The sequence below is a fragment of the Anabrus simplex genome, chromosome 5 (assembly GCF_040414725.1).
Source record: "Anabrus simplex isolate iqAnaSimp1 chromosome 5, ASM4041472v1, whole genome shotgun sequence".
NCBI classification, from domain to species: Eukaryota; Metazoa; Arthropoda; class Insecta; order Orthoptera; family Tettigoniidae; genus Anabrus; species Anabrus simplex.
This window is the reverse complement of record NC_090269.1, coordinates 279040194-279066491: the sequence shown is the minus strand read 5'-3', so window position 1 is coordinate 279066491 and position 26298 is coordinate 279040194. Positions and strand designations below refer to the sequence as shown.

General features: G+C 38.6%; 1 protein-coding gene across 3 annotated transcripts in view; it reads right to left on the bottom strand.

The window, feature by feature from the left end:
* Positions 1-2775: 2775 nt before the first annotated feature.
* beta-PheRS (phenylalanine--tRNA ligase beta subunit) overlaps positions 2776-26298 on the bottom strand; it is a 156364-nt gene continuing 132841 nt past the window's right edge. For all 3 annotated transcript variants that reach the window (XM_067147399.2, XM_067147401.2, XM_067147400.2), the window contains one exon: positions 2776-9439. In XM_067147399.2, coding sequence (XP_067003500.2) covers positions 9288-9439 — 152 coding nt within the window. In that variant the 3' untranslated portion in view covers positions 2776-9287. The remainder of the gene's footprint in view (positions 9440-26298) is intronic.

Here is a 26298-nt window from a genome sequence, read left to right as displayed (position 1 = left end):
TTAGTCTTGGACAGCTTTTGAGGTGTATGTCTAACGTGGTAGAATTTCATTCTAGAAAACAGCTGCTCACACAAGTACCTACAATAGTACTGTATATACTGAACATTTTTGGCAAAAACTATCTCTAGAAAAGTTTTGGTAGAAATAGTGATTTTCGCATAATAAACAAAACTTTTTTGGATTTGCTGGTCACTTTGTAAATCTATAAATTCTAGTTAAAAATCCCAGGAACTTTTATGGGATTTATGGCTAGAGGTGTGGTGAACATTTGACACTTCTATTCGAGCAGCACCGTTTCTTGAAATCTGGAATCAAATTCAGAGCTGAGGTTAGCCAGTTCTATTGCATATTCATGGTATTCATTTTGTGTCTCCTGTTGACAACCAAGCATGGAAGACAGTTGTTGAAAGTGGGACATATCTTTGCATTTCAACTGTTCCTCCCATAATACCAGCTGTTTCTTAAAAGCAAAGACAATGCCCAAACACAGTGTCACAAACTTTTCTTTTGGCCTGCAGTGAAACACCTGTATTAAGATTGTTTAAATGGGTATGAAAATCTTCCTTATGCTACTGAATATCATCCAATTTCTTAACTGACATCCCTTTCGTCCCCAAAACTGATTTGATTTCTTCCTGAAGAGAAGAAAAGTGTTCCAGGAAAAACACCTCAGCTTAGGCACTTAATTTCAGAAAAGTAGGCAACGTAGCCATACCTAGCATCTAACTTCTGAAGGCAGTTAACATTCACCAGTAACCGTAATATTGTTTAGGTCAACAGATTTTGCACACACATTCTCCTGATGTATAATGCAATGCATAGATGTAATGGGATTTCCTTCATTGGTTAATTCTGATGGCTCGGGGGATGGGTAAGTATGCCGTTTTCATCATTAGAATTCATCATAGGTAGGGCCCCATCCTCATAGATGTGCAGGTCGTCTATACGGTGTCAACTTGAAAGACCTGCACCAGGCCTCTTCGGAGCCCACATGCCATTATTATTATTATTATTATTATTATTATTATGGGACTTCAAATTCCTGAAAAACATTGCACTGCATCCTGAACTCGACCAGCGAGTCCTCCTTTAGAACCGATTACATTTGGAGCACCAACCATGGCAATGGAAGTAAAGCGTTCCCAATGCAGTTTGTAGTGCCAGAAATGGGCACGGGATCTAGAAGCTACTCAATTATTTAAGCTTTGCATTCACATCCTGAACATAGATAGCAAGCAGCGAAGTATCTGAAATATCTATAATCTTATCAAGAGTCAAAGAACAAGATATGAAGTGTCCCACTTTCCAGTAACTTGCTCTTCAGTATCCTCCACAAGGTTGTCTATGTGTTAGATGATAACATCCTAGAAAGACCAATCCCCTCAAATGTCCACATTTGGTTTGGACCCAGTGTTAGGGATGCACTTAAAATGTATTTATGAATTTACTGTAAGAAAACGGCCGGGATTTCTTCATTGTTTGAAGAGTGATGTATTAACTTGCACAAACTGTAGCTTCTCTTCCATTCTCCTCCTAAAAAAATAGTCATGAACTTAATGTTTGAACATTTCTCCTCTTTTAATTATAAGAAGCAACAATGAATGGAGAATGTCATTTAAAAAAAACTAAGGTTATGCACCTGGAGTTTCATAGGTTTACACTTGACTTTGAATATTTCTGTCTTCCTCTCAGTAGACCGCCATATTCATGTTGATAATGAATTACATACTTGCCCACGACTTCTCCCTGTTCTTCCACTGACATGGTATATGTTACTAAGTACACAAAAATGTGCTCCACTGTAAGACACGATACTATTACACCGCTAGAGTTGAAGACCTTGCATTCAGTCGGCAGAGAGGGAGATGCTGCGACTGCTGTGGGGAAGGCAATGACAAAGTCATAGATGCAAATGTTCAGTGAGAAGGAAATGGCCCTGAGCAGATATAGTATACATATATATACTATAGATATTTCAGATACTTAGCTGCTTGCTATCGACGTTCAGGATATGAATGCAAAGCTTAAATAATTGAGTAGCTTCTAGGCCACATTGCCTGGTATCATTCAGTTGTGCAGGCCTGATCTACGAGCTCAGATGTTGTTATAGCAACAGAAGTATGTCTGCAACTTTAGGTTCCCTTCACATCAGGAAAGAGCTCAATAAAATATAATTCCTGCACATATAACCAAGGCATCTAGTGTCAGAATCAGAATCTATTTTTTAGGATGTATTCTGACATGTTATAGCAACAGAAGTATGTCTGCAACTTTAGGTTCCCTTCACATCAGGAAAGAGCTCAATAAAATATAATTCCTGCACATATAACTGAGGCACCAAGTTTCAGAATCAGACATCTTCATCTTCCCAGGTTGTATAGACATATGCCATAGAATATTTTATAACAATGATGCATCATCATCATCATCATCATCATCATCATCATCATCATCATCATCATCATCATTTTCCAGCTCCAGCTTCCCGGGTGCGGTGTACAAGCACTCGCAACTTCTTCCTGTCAAAGTATAGTTTCTATTCCTCTATGTTCTCCCACTTGGCATTCCTCTTGCTGACCTCCAATTTAGCTCAATCAGATGATCATTTATTGAAAAATAGTTTGAACGTGTCCAGTTTTGAAACTAGATGCCTCAATTAGGCAATACATTGGCATTCTACTTAGATGAACCTCATTACACTTAAACCATAACTGGAACTATAGGAACTGGAATGATGGCTAAATGAAATAAAAATATGTTTCAAATGTAAAAAAGTAATTTTATTCAACCTCATTCAATTACAGTACCAGCTAACATTGATGAAGTTTCTATGAAGGTTCAAGAATGGCTTTCTTCTTCCAGAAATGACAAGGACATTTCGTACATTCTCTAGCTCTGAAAACTTCTACTTTACGTGAACAATGTAAAATAAAGGAAACAGTAGAAATAAATACAGATAAATGCAAGTGATGCTACTGTTCTTGAGAAAAAAAAAAAAAACAACACATGAATACTTAAGATCTTTTCCAGTTTATGTTCAGAGATATTTTCAGTCTTAAAAGTATCCTAGGATGGTTTCTATTTTTTAGGATGTATTCTGACATGTACCAATAAGTATGCAACTAATATTATAAAGTGAACACAAATATAAAAGAAGTTTCCAAACGTTTTATCATAAAGGAATATCAAACCTGTAATGCCACCATGAAATACATTTTAGACTTATTCTTGAAATATTTCCTAATACAAACAGTTTATAAGTAATATTTAATATGCTACGGAAATGATAAAGGAACTGTAGAAGTAGGAGAAGCTGACCACAGCAGGTGGAGTTGACTGCCATGGTTACTATTAAAAATTTGCACATTTTCTGTTCTGTTTATTTGATAAGGCAGGATAGTAGTTTATGCAATACTGTAAGATCTACAAATCATTGCATTCTGATAGCACTTAAGTAAGTTTCTCCCATTGTTTATTAAATATACATATACTGGTAAATATAAATGCTGTTAATGTTGGGAGGCCTATAAGTTTAGCAATTGTATCTGAACGATATCCAGTGCCACATATTATGATGCAAGGGAGTGTAAAAGGAAAATGAACCCTTCAATATGGAAGTCAAACAATACTTAATGCTCAAGAAGAGGATATTTAGTTGAAGGACTTCTAACTTCAGCAAGGTGGGGATTTACTCTGATTGGAACAGAGTATGAAAAGAAAAGAGTACTTGAATAGAACAGGATAAGCCAAGAAAAGATTTAGTGACACCAGATTAACGCTGTTCCTTCGAATAAGAATACCGTTCTTCAGAAAATTTCCACCAGGATTGAATATAGCACAACTGAAGAAGTTGCATGAATAATTACTCCTTTAAGAATAATTGAAGGCAACTCAAGGACCATTAAGAAAATTTTAATAAAAGAGCTGTGATAAAATCATTGCCAGAAAATGATGCAGATTAACCAGCATATCATACAGCTTCACATCCCTGAACATGAATAAATTACCTCCATTTCTAATGATCCAGAAATAGTTTGGACACCTTCAGTGCCAAATGAAGAAAGAAATGCTTTAACTCTAGAATAAACAGTAATTATTATGATGTACCAGAATGCAGAGAATGATTTAATGACAGTGCAATTTTTGAAGGAGAATATAGGAATATCAAAACAGCATATGAAATATTAATTTCATGACAAAATGGTGATACGCAAACTAGACAGCATTGTGTTTCCAAATGTTCTTAATATTCATGACGTCATGTAAAACCAACTTGTAGACATAACTACATGGGCATAATTTGAGAAGAGGCAGAATGGTGTTTCATCAAAAAGATTGAAAGATTTCTGAATAATTATGTTAAAATCAGTACAAAACTGACAAAAATACATTTTAAGATTTCCTCATACATGAACCATGTTTCAAAAATATATTTTCTTTGATGAGGTTTGCATAATTGAGTATTTTTTGAATTAAGGCTATCCGTTCTTGAGTCTTATTTTGTTGTGTAAGAATAAGAATCTTGTCTTAAAAATCTGTATTCAGGTGCCTCCAATACACAAAAAAACTTATAGCATTTTGTTCACTTTCATGTACTATTTACTACGGAATGGATCCATTTATACATGCAAACATTTAATTTGTATATGAGATTTAAAAAAAATTATCAAATTTATACTTCGGGTTGTCTGTCACTGAATGCTATTCATATCCCCATTGTATTTCACAAAAAATGTCAAACAAAATCAAATTTAAATAGTCGATTACATCTCACCATTCTCTGCAGCAAAACAAAAGTATATTTCTATTTTTTATACTTTTAATGCAATAAATTGAATTTTAATATTGATATAGTGGTAATGGATTAGTAGATTATATGTTACAGGTCACAAACTTGGTGTAAAACATGATCAACTTTTCCAGATAAAATCAAATATTAATTAATCATTATTTCACCAAATATTTTAAATGTGTCCATTATTAGGTAGTAACCTTTACAAGTAACTTCAAGTGAAAGATTGAAAGATGGCAAAGACAAAGTAGAAAGTAGCAATATATATATAAAACAAACCAGTAGATATAAAATATTTCATCCCACAAATTTTCACCAACATTTCTAGCCCGCAGAAACCATGGTTCAAAATATCTCGTCAGTATATAATATACGATATAATCCTACATAAATTACAGAAGAGTTCTAATATTTCATTACTGCATGCAATGAATCATCAACTGCACACTTACTGACACCTTGTCTTAATCTCTACAATTAATTTACAAATTAAGTCTCTGAACAAAACAAATAAATTATATTTTGAATTTTTGTGGTTCCACTGTATTTCTTCCGAGTTCAATGATATTTTATCCTCACATGGATGATTCAAATCTCACTCATAAATCAATTTCAAAGCACGCTCAAAATGTGTAATTGTAATAAATTAATTTTTACCTTTCGTCTTAAATATAACAATTATTCTTGCAAAACTTACAAATTTAAACTGTCAGGCTGGTCAGATTTCTTGAGCTAATAAGACAACACACTACTTGTGCTTTCCTTTAAGAGAATTAAAATCATGTTTCTTATTTTATGTCCCACAAACTACTTTTACACTTTTCAGAGCTGCTAAGGTGCCAGAATTTTGTCCTGAATGAGTTCTCTTTCATGCTAGTAGGTCTACTGACATGAGGCTGGCATATTTGAGCACTTTCAAACACCACTGGAATGAGCTGGAATTGAATCCATCTACTTTAGGTCAAAAGGTCAGCATTCTGCCATACGAGTCTGGCTTTGAAAGAATAGGGAAGAAGCTTACTCTATGATGCAAATCAAGAATCAAGGCTAATCAAACTATTTTTTCGTGTGAGGTCATCAGAGTGAAAGAATGTAATAGAAGTAATTTACTAATGAATAAAGCAACAATAAAATATTGATGTTCTTTTCATAGGAACGACATCAGTGGAAGTTATGGGCCCTGAACAAATGCAGGGAGAATGTTTTCTATTTATTAGTCCTATATTTTATATTTCCTTTATAAATTATCTTGGTCAATTCATAATCTCTCCCCAATCTTATTAGAACTTGAGGATTCTGGATTGCAGAATTTTTAATGGAGGAGTATCTCCCATTGTGTTTCCTGCCTGAGTTAAGAGGTACCAAATGCACTATGAAGTCAGACAGTGAAGGGGGGGAGTTGAACATTTTATTTTTAAAGTGACTGAATTAATCACATCATAAAAGCCTGTTCCTGTGCTTTCTTGAATGTTGTAACAGCAGATTTCCTCTATTAAATTAAGAGAAACATATTCGACTAAAAATGTCAATAAGTGTTTAATGGTTTCAACGTATTGCCAGTAAATAACTGTAGTTGTGATGCATTTTGTAAAGGAAATCAAATTTCTTAATAACCATGGATATTACTTAGGTAAAATTAATATGAAGTATGCAACATTGCTGTTAACTCTAAAGTTTATGCTGTTTTATCAATTAAATTATTTCAATCCTGAGTCCACTCTAGGGTGACAACTTAAAATTATTGCATCAGTGCACAATGACACTGCACAATACTGTTAGATTACAATAAGCCTTTCCGAGTGCATTTAACACATTGAAAACTGGGCCTGGAGATCTCTGTATTACTGAGGCCAGCGGTTGTGGATGGGCCCTGGAAATCTCCAATTTTACGTACTGGTTTAGTTTTCACCTTGTTGCGCTGGCTGTTAGCTAGAGTTTGAACTATTTGCCATCGTATCATGGAGTAGTAGGATCAGTGATGTAAGTGCAGATACCTTTTTTTCACTTTTACGACCACTGTAACCATGAAAACAACCTATATACAGGAGTCGAGTCATAAGCCATTGCAATTATTATTTTTTCTCGTGAACAGGAGACAACACAGAAGATGTGCATTTGGAAATATAGGGCATGTATTTATGCATAGTGCCTGAAGATAAATTCTGACTTCAGGAGATTCTCGTAGGAAAGTGACAGAACACAGGCCATTGGTAATCACTGTTTTATTATAGTATACATAGCAAATACACAAGACTACGTACAAAGGACAGGTCTCCACTGGTTACAGACCTTCAAAATAATCACCCAAGGCTCTGCATGGCATTGGCGTGCATTTCTGTCGCGGAGAACTGCTATTTTAATATATGATCGTTGCTCCTGCTTGTTGACTTCCATTTTGCGATGCTCTCGCTCACACACTGAACTTGGGGGCATGCTTAGATCCACACTGTTGTTTACATACACCTGGTGGCATCATACACAAGTACACACCGTATGTTTCCAAATGCATAACTTAGATTTTCCGTGTTGTCTCCTGTTCGCGAGAAAAAAAATAGTTGCCATGACTTATGACTCAACATACGTAAATGGGTGATCTTATACGCGCACCTAGAGACAACTGTCAAAATAGTGCGCCCATGGTAACATGCCTTGTGTGGCGACAAAACATTTCAACATTTACATGCAGATTCCTTATCTGATGTGCCTCATGGGTGACAAGCCTTGAGAATTCTCGTAGTTTCACAGCTGACAGTAGGTGACGGGCAACAAGAATTCTCGCTTTTATGCATCTCGTATTTCCTTGATCAATGATACAATTGTGGGCGAGATTATGAGTTCCAAATGATGTAATCATGGAATATAAACTATCACTTTCGCTGCATCGTACTTTCTTTAAAACTACACGTATTTAATAAAATAATATTGGATATGTACAGCAATTCCCTGGAGCTCCAGCGTGGATGTCAACATAGCGCAGCACATTCAACTGCTGACAGATACCGATATTTGTGATTAATTACATGCAGACCAGTTATCATAGGTACCAAGTGACAGTGAATTGAATATTTCTAATGATTAACGGCTAACACTAAATGGGGAGTAACTGTAAAGAGAAATCCTTACATACTTGAATTCAACACGTACAGAAAGACCCAAACAGGGTATTCCTACTACAATGTGCTTAGAAAGACTCTTAAATGGAGCCACTAATGGTACTGCTTTGAAAGGTGTCACACTGTACAGGCTACTAAGCAACCTCGTAATCTATGATCTTCATATCCGTATTGACGAACTACACAATTAGAAATAGGAAGGGACTCCACCTTTCAATCAAGTAACCTAGCGAGTGCATTTTCCAAGTTTGAGGTTGATATCTTGAATACTTTCAACGTTACAGTAGTTTGAGTGCAGCAGTGTATTTTTTTTCTTGGAGGCTTGAATCATCCAGTCTACATGGCGTAGCAGCCTCTGTTTGGGGCCCGCCCTCAATATGTTAAAGAGAAGATCCCAGAAAGTTGGGATCTATTATCAGAACTTTATGTGGGCACTGGTAAGAAGAAAATGTTATGAGATGGTAGCTTATATAAATAGCTGTACTAAGTTTTTAGACAGAAGGCAAACACTTTCCATTTCAAAATAAAAAGTAATCCAGGTTTAGACCTGGACTTTTAGGGTAACTGTGCAATTGAAGGTCATAATGTTTTCATGGCACATCTCTTGCTTCAATTCTCTTTCATACAACAGATATTTAAAAGTTTCTTCACAGGTGAGGATAAATTTAGACATGTTCTGGAACATAGGACATCATCAGCATTAAAATCAGAGTGGAACAAACTAAAATGAGAAACTGTTTAGTGAGGACTACTAATACTATAATTTTCTACATATAATTTGACTAATAAGTTACAAAACTTACATAACTATTTGAGAACAGGTTCTGGCTGTTCACCTTGGATTTCTTACTCATACGGTTTACAAACTGTTAGTATAAAGGGAGTACAGGAGGAGAACATTATGCATCCAAGGTGAATCTATGAATATTTTTACATATCTAAATCAAATCTTTAAGTTCTTTTTCACCTTTCACACTGCTGCATTCTTCCTACCTGAAACTCCAATTTTTCAACAGTTTGGAACGTGTTCTTTTTTATGGAACACTACATCCTTCAAAAACAAATTAATTGAGGGGAATACTCAAACAAGTTTACAAGCAGTTATTTCACCCCTTATACTTGAGGTAGTAATAGATTTCCCATATGTCACAAACAGAAGTTCTGAGTTCCAACATTCTTTTTACACACAGACTTCCTGTTCTGACAATGACTGAGATACTGGAAAAATATTTAAAATTACCACCATAAATACGATGTATTCACCACCAGGGCTCAACATTAGATGTGCAGCAATCCGAACTTATTACTGTTGCACGGAGAAAATCCACACATTCCCAAAATGCTCCACAAGATAACAATTTCCTTTTATATCATCTTTATCATCATAAGAATACTTCCAAGTCAATTTCAAAACAGCTGACAGGCATCTTGTACTGAAACTTAGCTATCACATCAGGGTGGAGAATGCCAAGTTTGCCTATTGCTTTTCCATTATAAATCACATCTGTGCAGCGCTGAGGGAAGAAAGCTGGATCTGAAAACAAGAACAATATCTGACTTGAAAAGGCTATTACATAATAAATTTTTTAAAAAATCCCTTTAATTAATGAAATCTGGTGATGATTTAAATCGAAAAGAGCTTGTTAAAGCCAACATTTTCAGGCAGACCTAGCAATTGAGATGTATCAGGAGAGTAACAGATGGCCTCACTTTGTAGACATGAAGAATATACAGTACACTTACAATGGCATCTTTGTTGCAAAGGCAGATTATGACTAAAAGCTTGCTGCAGAACATGTCAGAATATGAGATGGAGTAGCATAAATGTGTAAGATTTCTAAAGTATGGTTTATGTCTATACACAGTAAAGTGTCATCTATGTACTTTGTACAATGACAATTAATTCCTACACCACAATATATCCTCTTCTGGTGATAAAGTATGTTGATTTCAGGGTCAACGAGGACAGGCCTGGCATGTCATAATTTAGGTTGTGATTGATATCTAACAAAAACATATGCTTCTAACAGCTCTCCAGAGCACTGAATTGTTAGCATATCAACATGTCAAATGCTTTAATACATTCCACAACTGTGCAAATATCTATAACAGCTACATTGAACTACTTCTGTTTTCTTTTATTCTGGATGGTGTGGGTTACTGTAGTCACGTCCTAGTTCGTGAACCATGGGCAACGGCTGAGTGGCCTAGTAAGTGGTCCTGAGAGTTGGCATACCAGTTGCTATGGAATGGAAGTGGGCATCTCGGACATATTCTGAGTCATGGCCCTCCTTGTGCTCAGGCGGCTAGGACTATACAATCCACCGGTATTCCATAACCTGTTAGAGGAGAGATCCTTACTTGGACTATGTGGAAGTAGGGTAGCATCCTACTTCATGAATTTACCGAGCTCAGAACATTTTAAGCAAGCCTCGGACCTATGGGAGTAACGGAGTCCCACTCCCATTTGACAGGCGAGGGCCTCCTTGGAAGCAACTTGCCGAACAAAAAGGAATTCGATGGGGAGCTATCAATATTAATGGGGGCTTATGGAAGAAAGAAGGTAGAACTGGCTGAGTCAGCAAAGAGGATGCATCTGGATGTGTTGGAGTAAGTGATATTCGGGAAAGGGGAAATAACGAGGAAGAGGTAGGAGATTATAAAGTGTACTTGACGGGCGTTAGAAAGGGAAGGGCAGAGTATGGGGTAAGGTTGTTTATCAGGAATACCACTGCAAGCAACATAGTTTCTGTTAGGCACGTAAATGAGCGAATGATGTGGGTATATTTGGCAGTTGGAAGAATTAGGACGAGAATTGTCTCAATGTTTTCACCATGTGAGGGTGCAGATGAGGATGACGTTGACAAGTTTTATGAAGCATTGAGTGACATCGTGGTCAGGGTCAACAGCAAGCATAGAATAGTGCTAATGGGCGATTTCAATGCAAGAGTTGGAAATAAAACTGAAGGATATGAAAAGGTGATTGGTAAATGTGGGAAAGATATGGAAGCTAAAGGGAATGGGAAGCATTTGCTGGACTTGTGTGCTAGAATGGGTTTAGCAGTTATGAATAAATTCTTCAAGCATAAGGCTATTCACCGCTACACATGGGAGGCTAGGGGTACCATATCCATAATAGAATACATCTTAACCGACTTCAAATTCAGGAAATCTGTTAGGAATGTACGAGTTTTCTGGGGATTTTTCGATGATACAGACCACTACCTAATCTGTAGTAAACTAAGTATCTCTAGGCCTAGAGTAGAGAAAGTGAAATCTGTCTGCAAACGAATACGGGTAGAAAATCTCCAGGACGAGGAAATTAGACAGAAGTACATGGATATGATTAGTGAGAAGTTTTGAAGAGTAGACAGTAAGCAAGTTCAGAAAATAGAAGGAGAATGGGTGGCATACAGGGATGCTGTAGTAGAAACAGCAAGGAAATGCCTAGGAACAACTGTGTGAAAAGATGGGAAAAGGCGAACATCTTGGTGGAATGATGAAGTGAGAGCAGCTTATAAATGTAAAAAGAAGGCTTATCAGAAATGGCTCCAAACAAGGGCCGAGGCAGACAGAGATTTGTACGTAGATGAAAGAAACAGAGTGAAACAAATAGTTGCTCAATCCAAGAAGAAGTCGTGGGAAGATTTTAGTAATAACCTGGAAAGTCTAGGTAAAGCAGCAGGGAAACCTTTCTGGACAGTAATAAAGAATCTTAGGAAGGGAGGGGAAAAAGGAAATGAACAGTGTTTTGAGTAATTCAGGTGAACTCATAGGGAATCACTGGAGAGGTGGAGGGAATATTTTGAACATCTTTTCAACGTAAAAGGAAATCTTCCTGGTGGTGTTGTGAACAGCCAAGCTCATGGGGAGGAGGAAAATGATGTTGGTGAAATTATGCTTGAGGAAGTGGAAAGAATGGTAAAGAAAATCCATTTTCATAAAGCAGCAGGAATAGATGAAATTAGACCTGAAATGGTGAAGTATAGTGGAAAGGCAGGGATGAAATGGCTTCATAGAGTAGTAAGATTAGCAAGGAGTGTTGGTAAGGTACCTTCAGATTGGACAAAAGCAGTAATTGCACCTATCTATAAGCAAGGGAACAGGAAGGATTGCAACAACTATCGAGGTATCTCATTGATTAGTATACCAGGCAAAGTATTCACTGGCATCTTGGAAGGGAGGGTGCGATCAGTCGTTGAGAGGAAGTTGGATGAAAACCAGTGTGGTTTCAGACCACAGAGGGTCTGTCAGGATGAGATTTTCAGTATGCGCCAGGTAATTGAAAAATGCTACGAGGGGAAGAGGCAGTTGTGTTTATGTTTCGTAGATCTAGAGGAAGTATACGACAGGGTACCGAGGGAAAAGATGTTTGCCATACTGGGATACTATGGAATTAATGATAGATTATTAAAATCAATCAAAGGCATTTATGTTGACAACTGGGCTTCAGTGAGAATTGATGGTAGAATGAGTTCTTGGTTCAGGGTACTTACAGGGGTTAGACAAGGCTGTAATCTTTTACCTTTGCTGTTCGTAGTTTACATGGATCATCTGCTGAAAGATATAAAATGGCAGGGAGGGATTCAGTTAGGTGGAAATGTAATAGGCAGTCTGGCCTATGCTGACGACTTGGTCTTAATGGCAGATTGTGCCGAAAGCCTGCAGTCTAATATCTTGGAACTTGAAAATAGGTGCAATGAGTTCGGTATGAAAATTAGCCTTTCGAAGACTAAATTGATGTCAGTAGGTAAGAAACTGAACAGAACTGAATGTCAGATTGGTGGTACAAAGCTAAAACAGGTCAATAATTTCAAGTATTTAGGTTGTGTGTTCTCCCAGGATGGTAATATAGTAAGTGATATTGAATCAAGGTGTAGTAAAGCTAATGCAGTGAACTTGCAGTTGCGATCAACAGTATTCTGTTCCCAGACAAAACTATCTTTACATCGGTCTGCTTCCAGACCAACTTTGCCTTACGGGAGTTTTTTTTTTGCTATTTGCTTTGCGTCGCACCGACACAGATATGTCTTATGGCGACGGTGGGATACGAAAGGCCTAGGAACTGGAAGGAAGCGGCCGTGGCCTTAATTACGGTACAGCCCCGGCATTTGCCTGGTGTGAAAATGGGAAACCACGGAAAACCACCTTCAGGGCTGCCGACAGTGGGGCTCGAACCCACTATCTCCCGATTACTTGTTACTGGCCGCAATTAAGCGACTGCAGCTATCGAGCTCGGTCCTTACGGGAGTGAAAGCTGGGTGGACTCAGGATATCTTATTCATAAGTTAGAAGTAACAGGCATAAAAGTAGCGAGAATGATTGCTGATACAAACAGATGGGAACAATGGTAGGAGGGTACTCAAAATGAGGAGATAGAGGCTAATTTAGGAATGAACTCGATGGATGAAGCTGTGCACATAAACTGGCTTCGTTGGTGGGGTCATGCGAGGCGAATGGAGGAGGATAGGTTACCTAAGAGAATAATGGACTCTGTTATGGAGGGTAAGAGAAGTAGAGGGAGACCAAGACGATGATGGTTAGACTCAGTTTCTAATGATTTAAGGATAAGAGGTATAGAACTATATGAGGCCAAAGCACTAATTGCAAATAGAGGATTGTGGCGACGTTTAGTAAATTCATAGAGGCTTGCAGACTGAACGCTGAAAGGCATAACAGTCTATAATGATGATGTATGTATGTATGTATGTATGTATGTATGTATGTATGTTTTGTATTATTTAGGATACCAAAGGATGAGGTTCCTTTATGGATCATTAGTGGAGAGTGGCCTCTAGATACCAAGATTGTGGTTTTAAAGCCAGCAGAGGTTGCTGGACTGAGAACATCATAATGCCTGGCCACATGGCACTCAGTTGGTACGCCAAGGCCCTTAATGTGTTTTCTGTACCACAGGTTTTATGTTTTGTTTTGTAAGAGAATGTTTATTCAAATCCTAGAAATTCTTCAAATTCCACATAATTATTTCAGTCTTCGTCTGAATAAAAAAAATAATGAAAGTATACTGATTCCATACATCACTCGAATGTTATCTTTCCTCTTTTGTTTCAGGGGATGTTTAGTCATGGACAGGAGGATGGGAGTCGGTGTACTGTAAGGCTGGCTTGTTTGCTTTCACCTGTAATTAATCATGAAACATCCAACATATTTTTTTTTATCAAGGGGTTCACTTTCCTAATTCTCATGACTAAAATCAAGAAAAAAAAAAAGATTTTCATCTGAATTATCTTAATTAAGAAACTCCTACAATATTCTTATTACAATATATTCTGAGATGTGAATGAATGAATGAATGAATGGTGTTACATGCCAGCCCTCTGTATGTAGCCCCTTTTGGTATTTCCAGGAAGGAACTAGTGAGTCAGCTGAGAACTCCCAGCTGGAGGTCATAGTGACAGCCTCTCCCCTCTATTGTTCTCTTTGATCTTCTGGACAACGTAACCAGAATGTTCTCATTCCGACCGCACTGCGAAAAGTCTGGAACTCTACCACCAAGGATATAAAACAGGCTCACTTCAAACAGACAGTGAGTGGGAGTTGGACAGCTGTTGTCAGAGCTATTGGTGTGATGGGTGTCCCACTGAAGTCTTTGTCAGCGTATCGTCATCCTAGAGTGTTGTTGGTGTACTGACGTTGAGTCAGTGCGTGAAACGCATGGTGAGAGTGGAGTGGGAACGCTGTTGTAATTATGAGGAGTATTGTAGTGCTGGTTAGCACTGTTATGTTGTTGCTGTTTAGTTGTCAGTGTTGAGTAGTTCAGTGTGTGGAACAGTTACATTGACTGTGAGATAACTGAGTTGACTGTCTTGATTGTGTGAGTTAATGGCCCCATCTGAAGTCGAGCCACAGAACAGTTGTCGTGCACTGTGATTTCTAACAGAGTGTGTGGTCGAACCTGTCTGCGTGTAGTTGCTGTGCAAAATGACTGAGCGTGTGGAGCCAAGCAAAAGTGAGGCCTGTCAATCAGGAGTATCACCCGTACTAGCTAATACCAGCGAGCCAGACTACCCACCGTGTGAGCACTAGAGACTTACATACAGCAATAAGGGAACTATCGTCATCCATTCTCAAATATAACTTTGTGTGTGTACCAACTGGGGTCATTCTGCTCTATGAGTAACAATAGGTTGGCATTCTGAAATGGCTGCAGAGTTCTATGTTAGAGTGGTATATGCTACTTAGCACATCTTTAATTACGATAGCAGTGTTTGATTCTACATAGTTTAATTGACATGACTGCCAAATATTCTAGCTAAGACTTTGCTCTTGAGACCAGGATGGCATTTGAATAATCTAATACACCGACGAGTCACTGCATTAAGATAACAATGACCTGAGAGCATTTAGTACGCCTAGAGAAGGGAGACATGACGCATACTCGTAGCATAATTTATATATGGCAGGTCTACAGGCTTGGGAATCAACATCTATATCATCAGTAGTGTCTCCGGCGTCAGAATGGGAAAAGTAGCCGATCTTTCCATGTTTGATAAAGGGCAAATTGTGATGACACAACAACTTGGTAACACCATCACTAAAACAGCACAGCTTGTGGGCTTGTCTCATACTGGTGTTGTGAACACGCATTGAAAGTGGTGCAACGATGGGCAAACAATGATCTATCATCCAGCTGTGTGTCAACAGCACCTCATTGATGCCAGAGACCAGTGGAGGCTGTTGCATATTGTTCAGAGTGACTGTGGGGCTACAGTTCAAGACGCCAACAGGTACCAGGCCAATGTTTCCAGCACATAGTTCATTGAACATTGCTGTGCATAGGACTGGAGAGCTGACGATCTAGTCATACTCCAATGCTGCCTGCACTCCACCGAAAGCAGCACATCAGGGGGGCACAAAATCATTGCCAGAGTACTGTGGATGATTGGTAAAAGGTTCGATGGTCTGATGAATCTACATTCTTGGTTCATCATGCTGACAACTGAGCGTGTGCATCCTGATTTCCATTGGAGGCTATGGTACGTAGTTGCAAAGTTGGGCGGAGACACGCTGGTGAAAGAGGTGTGATGATCTTGGCAATGTTTTCATGGGACAGATTGGGGCCCATTACTCCGGTACACCAATCCATAACAGCTACCCGGTATCTGGATGTTATTGGAAACCAAGCCCATTTGTTCACGTTAACAGTGTTTCCTGATAGTGATGCCACTTCCAACAGGACAATGTGCCATGCCACACTGCCAGGATCGCGCAGGACTGGTTCAAGAAGCCTGACAACAAATATGCTTTAAGGCAGTGGACCGCACTGAACATGCTTGGTTCCACTTGGAGAAGCGGATTCCTGCTACATCACCACTACCCAGCAGTGTACACCAACTGGAGGACCTGCTGTTGTACTGATGGTACCAGTTCCTCAGTGTAGTGAATAGATGCAATGAAAACGAAAACACTTCAGGTCTACTACATACTACCATCTTGTATTTAGGTGAATCTAAAAATGACAGATAATACAACAACGTATCCAAATAATAGTCCCAGATGTTCAGAGGCCGGCACTGCGGTGTAGGGGTAGTGTGCCTGCCTCTTACCCAAGGGCCCCGGGTTTTTGATTCCCGGCCAGGTCAGGGATTTTTACCTGCACCTGAGGGCTGGTTGGAGGTCCACTCAGCCTACGTGATTACGATTGAGAAGCTATCTGATGGTGAGATAGCGGCCCCGGTCTAGAAAGCCAAAAATAACGGCCGAGAGGATACATCGTGCTGACCACACGACACCCCATAATCTGCAGGCCTTCGGGCTGAGCAGCGGCCGCTTGGTAGGCCCTGGCCCTTCGGGGCTGTTGCGCCATGGGGTGGGTTGGTTGGTTGGTTGGTTGGTTGGTTGGTTGGTTGGTTGGTTGGTTGGTTAGATGTTCAGAGAGTATGCACAAGTTATCAGTTACAATCTCCCACATCCTCCCCACCCTGGACGTGTAATCTGATGTCCATCAGTTGTGCAGAGTATCAGTGTCCTGATGTGGCCATCTCCTCCTTGTCGTAACTCTTGGATGAGTGCTTTCTCCCACATGACAGTGGTGTAAGTCATTCTGTAGAAGAATTACATCTCCCACGCGTAAGTGACCTGCTCTTCCATGTGTCTACTGGACATGATTTTCATTTCTTAGTTCCAAGAGATATTCCTTGGTCCATCTTTTCATAGGATCGTCTGTTGCTTGTTGTTGAAGTCGGAATTTTTGTTTTAAGTCTTTGTGCAGTACGGTCCAGTAGGGATATAAGTCAATCGTCGTCCCGAGGTTTAGGAAGTGACCAGGAGTTGAAGTGGTAGGGCCTTCATCCTGGAGTAATGGACGTGAATTTATTGCGGCCTTCATACTGTCCAGAATTGTGCTAAGTGTTTCATGGTTCACTAGTCTGTGTCCTAAGACCGGTCTAATACACTGCTTAACTGTGCCAATCATACGCTCCCACCATCCTCCCCACCAAGCAGCACGTGGAACAATGAATATCCAGCTGATTCCATTGGTTGCAAAGCATTGGGAAGTTTAGTTTTGTTGAAGGATAGTACCGTAAAGTGGGGTAACTTCGGCCACTGATGGATAGCAACACTTATTTTCTCCTGCCTCCTATACTGAAAAAGAAGAACCACTTGCAACAACTAAAATGCACATACAATAGAATGCTCTATCAACACTCGGTAATCCAAAGAACATTGGTGGGCTCATTGTTGAGTGAAACTATTTTTTTTTCCAGCCTGACTATTGCCTTGTCTGGTAACAGCAGGAAACAAACTGTTCTCTAGCCCCAGCATTCGATTCTCCATTCCAGTGGTTTATGGGGTTAAATGTAAGTACGTCTGGTAACTGATCAACAAAATTTGATGCATTTTATTCTAATAGGTTTTTCAGGGAATAGTTTTGTGGAAAAAGTTGCCCTCTTCCAGGATAACTTCGGCCATGCCAAGAACATTCAGGAAAACATTACGTGGCCGTGGGTATTGTAATTACAATCCTCTTTACTTCAAGAACGCTTTAGAAAAGATTAATAAACGGGGAAGTTTATCCTGAAAGGGACGGGAAAGACGGTTTCCATTTTCAATGATAAATAGACGGATATCAGTTGTCATGGATGATACACATTCAAAAACTTGATTGACAGTCCAGATATTTTCTGATTTAGAAGACAGTGTATTATGAGGACATTCTACAAGATTGCTTCTTTTCCAATCTCCTTTTCTCTCCATACAATTGGGATTTATGATTTTCGTATCTTTTATTTATTATCTTTTGTACCATTACAAATATTTATGCAAAGCAACATGTAATTTGTAATATCATACAATGCTTGTATGCTTAGGCTAAATAAAATAGTTTCTTCTTTCGGGAAAATGTGAATTTGACCACTGTACATCTGTTTCACTACAAATCGTTTTAATTTGTTTGTGATTGTTGATACTGGGCATTTTGCAGGTTTTTAAAAACATTCATGGTGGCCGAAGTAACACTACATCGAAGAAAACATTTCTTGAGTTATATTTATGGCGGCTCAAGTTACCCCAAAGCATGGGGTAACTCCGGCCACTCTTTCGATAATCATAATTCATTACTGAATAACATTTAGAATTATGTTCATATTTAAAAATGAAGAATAAACATGGCAGAACTTATATTATATTTTTCAGAAAATTAGAGGGAATATATCACATTTTAATTTTTTAAATATATGAGAAAGTGGCCGAAGCTACCCCGTTTTATGGTAGGTATTTCTACGAGTGCCTTATTGGCTGCACGGAAGGTAGTAGTGTTGTCTGAATATACCATGTGTGGAACTCCTCTATGACTGGTGAAGCACTGAAAGGCGAGTAAGAATTTGTCTACAGTCAAGTCAGAAGTAAGTTCCAGGTGAACAGCTCGAACAGTGGCACAAGTGAGTAATAAGACATACACCTTTTGTAGAGTGTTGCTTTGCTTTGCATACAGCGGGCCAGTGAAATCCAAACCTGTGACTTAAAATGGAGTTATATACCAAATGCGGTCAGCTGGTAATGGAGCTTCAGGGGCTTGTCCGTGAGGGTTATTTGCAAGGTTGCATAGTAAATACATTCAAAGAACTTTCTTGATGGCCTGTTCAGCTTGAACAATCCAGAATTGTGACCGAAGTTCCGAAAGTACTACTTGCAGTCCCAGGCGATGTAGTTTAATATGAATTTCTTGGATCAATAAGCAAGAGAAATGATGATTGCCATCAAGAAGGAGTGGATGTCTCTCATTAAATGATGTTTCAGTGAACTGAAGTCGACCTCCTACATGGATCATACTGTCTTGCAGAAATGGTTGGTAGAGTTCTTTGGCAGTGGTAAATGCTCCCATAAAGCTTTATACTCCTCAGGAAATCATTCTGAGTGGTAATGGCAAGTGTTTGATGAGTAGTTCTCCTAAATTCTGAGAGTGTATTGTGCTCAGATATGAAATCTTGAGGCCAGTGCTGTGGTGAAGCTTGAAGCCAGTTAGGTCCACACCACCATGTTTCAGTCAATTAGGTAATCTCGACTAGTTTCCAATTCAGAAGCTGTTAGTTCGCCGTAAAGTATTCTCTGTTTACGTATGTATTCACGAAACGAAAAATCCATCCTATTAAACGGAGTAGTTTGAAGTAGGAACTGTACTTGGGAATATCAAGAAGGGGATTTTGAGTGGTAATGGTGTTTGGTGAGTAGTTGTCCTAAATTCTGGGAGTGTACTGTGCTCAGATATGAAATCTTGAGGCCAGTGCTGTGGTGAAGCTCGAAGCCAGTTAGGTCCATACCACCATGTTTCAGTCAAATGTAGATCTTGGGCTTGAATTCCTCTTGATAAATGGTCTGCCGGATTACTAAGTCCTGAACACTGCATCCGCTGTATTGGTGAAGTGTACGAGATGATCTCGGTAACGCAATTGCAGATGAATGCATTCCCATGATGAGGTTCGCTGCGGATTCAACCAAGTGTAATAGTAGAGTCAGTCCACACTGTTGCCTTTGTAATAGCATAATTTGTGGCATTACAGAAATACTGTAAAAGTCTCGCGCCCACTAATGCGACAAGGAGTTCCAGATGAGGTAAAGTGATCTTCCTTACCGGTGCTAATCCAGCTTTGCTACATACTAATCACTAGAGCCTGGATTTCCATGCAAATGCATGTTTTTAAATAAGCTGGTTACACTTCTCAAACTTTGCAAATATTCGTTTTATGGCTTAACAATTCCAAATAACCATTCTTTTTCCGTGCATGTTTGCATGTTTTGGCTTTTTTAGGTGAAAATTCATGCATAATGCATATTTTGAAGATTTTGGATTTAATAGTGAATATTTGGACTTTAATATTGCATAATATGACTTTTCTTCTGACTTGGGCAAATATTTGCATGATACTGCCTTTAATGAATGTTGGTGTGCAAAATTAGGGGCCCTTTCTCCACGTTATACAGTATGTTTATTACTGAGAGACGCAGAGAATGTATTCCTAGCATCCTCGTTACAACCAAAGTTAGTACATATGGTAGAGGTCCTATAAACCAATTAAACAAGTACTTTCATCTGTTGCTTGAATAAACATTGATGTAAGTCGGAAGTCCCCACGTTGATCTCTGTAATTCTTACAAATAAGGTGTCCCAGTTATATACTGCTATAAACTGAGCCTTAAATTGTGCATTACTCATTGAAAGCTCATTTGTTTGTCTATGTTAGACGAACAAAACAAAATTCATATCACACTTCTGTAACTGAAATAGCAGCTGAACCCTCTTCAGTTGTTATTCTGGAATTTCCTACCCGGAATTCTCACTCGTCACACGTCTTTGTTATAGCGGAAACCAAATTGGACCTAATAAAATTGAGAAAAGCCAGTAAAAAGCAAAGTACGCGGAAAGAGGAAAAGATTACCATAAAGTGAAAGGACACTTACCTCGCGCTGTGGTGTGTGTACCTGTAGTATAGCTGATAGTGTGCGACTGGTGGCGGGAAGAGAAATATGGGCGGGGAGGAGGGCAGGCACATGCGGGTTAGGTAGGGTGGAGGTGGCTTGGGATGGGAGGGGGTTGCCATTTCTCCCGCACCCTTCAGCTCCGCCTTAACTGCCTCCCCCCCCTTCCACCCCCTCACTCACCTTCCTCCAGTCATCAGCAGTGAAGTTCCTGTACTTTTTGGCCCACTGGAACCTTTGATTCTTCATCCTTTCTGTGAGCTTTGGTTTCTTTGCTGGCCTGCAGTTCTCGAAGCCAAGGTTCTTCAATGTTCACCGAACTGTTCTTTCAGATGCTGGAATTCCCACCTTATTTAAACTCACTCTTCCTAAGCCACCTCCACTCTACCTAACCCACATACGCATGCCCTCCTCCCCGTCCATATTTCTCTTCCCGCCACCAGTCGCACACTATCAGCTATACTACACACACTGCAGCGCGAGGTAAGTGTCCTTTCACTTTATGGTAATCTTTTCCTCTTTCTGCGTACTTTGCTTTTTACTGGCTTTCCTCAATTTTATTAGGTCCAATTTGGTTTCAGCTATGAACTGAGAATTCCACCAATTAATATCTCCACGCGCAGTGTCTACTTTCTTCTTAACAAGAATTCAAAATAACTTCACATTCAGCATAACTCCAACAATCAACAACGCAGCCCATCAACATGGCTTGGTTACTTAATATACCAACTGCCAAATTCTCTGCTTAAGATGATACAGTGTAAAGTCGACTCTGCATCTAGAGAGTATCACATTTTACTACCCAGACATTATACATACTTGTATATTTTTATATATGTCATTTTACATTGTGTTCATTATTAACAGGACCTACCGAATTCCATGAGTGAATACATTTTTACAACACAGGGCACCTTATTTATACTTTTATTCCAGACTTCTTATTATGTATTATTTACTTGTATTAATTTTTACTCACCTGCATCACACGTAATATCTCTCATTTTCATTTGGAACATTTCAACCACACTTCATATTGTAAATTATATATCCATAAGATTCTTAGTGTTTAAAACACATGTTTTGGGATTTCGCCATACATTGTGTATGTTTTAACATGGCTGATGATGACCCCGAGGAGGGTTGAAACTAGTCCCATGTAATGTAAATATTGTAAATACATCTTAGTATTGAATAGGTGGAAATCTCTACTGCATTATAATTCATATATTATTCGAAGGCGATGTCGGAGTTGATTAGTAATACCCGTCGACTGCTGTTCCGTAAAGAAAAGTGAAAATGAAAGAGGAGAACATGTTTTCATAATAAGTGAGTAAATAACATGTCCGACAACAGTTGTTAACGCGTTAAAAATAAAGGCTGAAGTAAACGATTGCTTAATTTTAAAGCTAAATACTGCAGTACCTCAAGATATGGCAGAGTGCAGAATTGATTTCAGAGGTTATTTTATATTTTCTCGCGTAGGATTAAATTTCAGAAAGGCTTTTATCATGTGAATTTATAGCAAGAAGTTTATCACTTTTCTACTGGCACTTGATGGTACATACGCAGTTAAATTAGGTTAGCTGACGCTGTTTGAATAAGAGAGCTGAAGCGTATGTGACAAAATGCGACCTTCGGTAACGTTTTCTGTTGCAAGCTCTTACGTCGACATTTGAAGGCGATGTTAGAGTCGATTAGTAATACATACAATCTATATACATAAAATAAGAGTTTTGTCTGTACATTGCTCAGAATTTGAAAATAATGGTATTTCTGTATCGGTCATGTCCATAGTAACAAGAAAATGCACTTTTTACTTTTCCGTAATTTCTGTCTGTCTATCTGTATGTATGTACACGCATCACGAGAAAACGGTTGAAGAGAATTTAATGAAAATCGGTATGTGAAGTCGGGGAATGAACCTATACAATCTAGGCTATAAATCATTTTGCTCACGCTGAGTGAAATGGTAGTTTAGGGGAAGGCCTAAAATTGAATTCTCAACTATTTATGTTATTAGTGGTCTAATGAAAATCAGTATGTGAAGTCCGGGGATGAGCCTCTACAATCTAGGCTATAAATCATTTTGCTCACGCTGAGTGAAATGGTAGTTTAGGGGAAGGCCTAAAATTGAATTCTCAACTATTTATGTTATTAGTGGTCGTATTTTAAAGAAAATGGGTATGCAAAGTTGGGGAATAAGTTGCTACAATCTAGGCTATCAATAATTGTATTCACGCTGAGAAAAATGGTAGTTTAGGAGAAGGCGTAAAATTCAATTCTCAAATATTGTTGTTATCAGTAGTCCTATCTTGATGAAAATCGGTATGCAAAGTCAGGAAATAAGTCACTATAGTCTAGGCTGTAAATTATTTTATTCACGCTGAGTGAAATGGTAGTTTAGGGGAAGGCCTAAAATGTAATTCTCAAATATTTCTTATTAGAGGTGTAATCGATGAATGCTACATAACTAAGGTTATACAGTATTAAATTTCCTATTATTCATGTCTTATACATTGTTACCGTACTGGCTATGATCACAAAGGTATTCATGGATTTTTGTTACTAAGTCCATATCAGCGCCGAGTAACGAGAAAATGGGTAAACAGTATTTAATGAAAATCGGTATGTAAAGTCGGAGAATAAGAAACTACAGTTTATGGTATAAAATATTTTACAAATCACAGAGTCGAAAGAAAACTAAATGTGAAGGCCTACAATATAGAAAGCTCATAACATTGATCAACAATAACATTACATTGACCATTGTTTGTCGTGATGTGCTTTGTGTCTTCTGTTGCCCCTCATCTCCGGTAGATAGGATTACTGCTGCGTACAGAGTATTTTTTATTTGATTTACGTTGCACCGACATAGATAGGTTTTATGGCGACGATGGGATAGGAAAGGGCTAGGAGTGCCTTAGGCCTTAATTAAGGTACAGGCCCAGCATTTGACTGGTGTGAAAGTGGGAAACTAGGGAATACCATCTTCAGCGCTGCCAACAATGGGGTTCGAATCCATTATCTCTCGGATGCAAGCTCACAGCTGCGCACCGCTAACCACACGGTCAACTCGCCCAGTCGTACAGTGTGTAACAGCCTGTCTGAATATTGATGGTAAGTAGCTGGGGAGTTAGATAACTTTCTTCCTTAGCATGCCATTCCCCTGGTTTATAAATTTTCTGATACTACTAGTACGTAACACACTGGATCATCATAGCATTCGGGCTATTCAATCCCTACTCTGAGGCACTGATTGGAATGAACAGTGTGCATATTTAGCGGAATAATGGCAGATGAGTGTTCATGGCAATCTGCGGCCTGGTCATCCCAGCTCTGGAACTTTGGACTATTAGATTGGCACGGCAATCTAACCGCAGCACTGTTCGTTAAAAGTGATAAAACGTGCGGCTTTCCATTTGATCGAGTATTTTATATGATAGCATTGCTTTTAATCGCTACATTCATACTTACGTTTTTGTAATGACCTATGTTGATTTCAGGTTAGGAAAACCACAAAGTCAGTCTTTCTGAGAATCCCGTTGCGAAGCACGGGTACATTAACTAGTGAATCAATAACAGTAAATTTCCACCTTTTTGATACTTATATTTGCATTAAGCAAATCAATCAATCAATCAATCAATCAATCAATCAATCAATCAATCAATCAATCAATCACATACAGTACATGTTTCATTCCATTTGGAACATCTTCAGGTGTATTACAATGCTTAGGTGAAATTACAAAGTATTTATCTTCTTAAGAACATTTTAATAAGTATCTTGTTTTACTTACAATCTATGTGAATTTTAAAAATTGCAATAAATTAGAATCTACTGTGTCTTTGGAGGAGCGACAGCTGATTTCCACCTGCAGTTAAATATTCCCATGTAAATTCATAGCAAGAAATAAAGGCTGAAGCAACTGGTACACCCTGAAATTAAGTAAGAATGCAATTCACCTCAAGATATGACAGAATACTTCACTGATTTCAGAAGATAGCTTGTATTTTCTTGCGTCTAATTCAATATTGGAATATTCCCGTGTAAATTCATAGCAAGGTGGTGGTTATAATTTCTCTATGTGCGCTTGAAATGTTTTTGTGATGCTTATACCGTTAGGTTAGGTGACGCTGTTTGAAGAAGAACACTGAAATGTTTGCCACAGAGGCCTCTGGAGTGATACTACAATTTTTTTAGATTGAAATTAAACAGTAATACCTAAACTTATGTCATAATGGTCCACCTTTTCAATATTATATTATGCAGGGTTTACATTACATTTCTAATCTTGGAACTAGTTTTGGCTTTGGCTGGCCATCATCAGCCTTAATGCAAAACTGTACAAAAACATCCAATAACTAAAACAAATGTACAAACACACACAAACGACATTAAAAAGTGTTAAAAACATCTGGGATGAACTATGTGCAGAACATGTAAGATATGACAAAGTTAATATCAGGCTCTAAAATGTGTTGCATCATGTTAAAATGTTCCATTAGTGCTTGTTGTTAAAATATCATGAAAATGCTGAAAAATGATATTTTAACAACAAGTAAAAGTGTAACAACTTGGAACCTGAAAATAGCTGCACTGAGTATGGTATGAAAATTAGCCTTTTGAAGACTAAACTGATGTCAGTAGGTAAGAAATCCAAAAGAAATGAATGTCAGATTGGTGAAACACAGCTGGAACAGGTAGATGATTTCACGTATTTAGGATGTGTGTTCTCCCAGAATGATAATAATATAAGTGAGATTGAATCAAGGCGCAGAAAAGCTAATGCAGCGAGCTCGCAGTTGCAATCAACAGTATTCTGTAAGAAGAAGTCAGCTTCCGGACGGAACTATCTTTACATCGGTATTGTACCAGGAAGGCCTAGGTCCTGGTCCATGTTAATTGAAAGAAATGTTATTTCCAGCATTAAAGATCCGACCGACGTACGAACATCCATGTAAAGAATGTTCCAGTGTGTGCCAGACCCTACGAGTGCGCTAGGCGGAGTCAAGTGACGTCACCTGTCGCTTGAAGCTCACCTCCCCTAGAGATATTTCTCGAAAGAAATTTTCTTTTAACAGCTTTTTAACGCCTTAACCAATTTCAACGGGACAAACGCTGAATTAGAGCAAACATCATAAAAGTTAATCCCTGTAAATTTCAAATTAATTCATCAAACGGTTGTTGAGTTATAATAATTTAAAGTCTCAACGAAATTACGTAATCACGGTCACATGGCCGAGAGAGCCGCCACCCCTCCCTGCGCTGGTATCTATATATGTCAAGGCCAGACAGCCCGCAAACTAGTACAAGGACAAGCAAACAGCTGTGTGAGTGAGATAGCGAAGAGACCGGCCCGCGTACAGTATGTTCGCGCAGTCACGGTAGAAGTACTTTCCGTCGTATCTCCGGAACGCGAAATTCTATCACCGATAGAATTATTAAAGGACGTC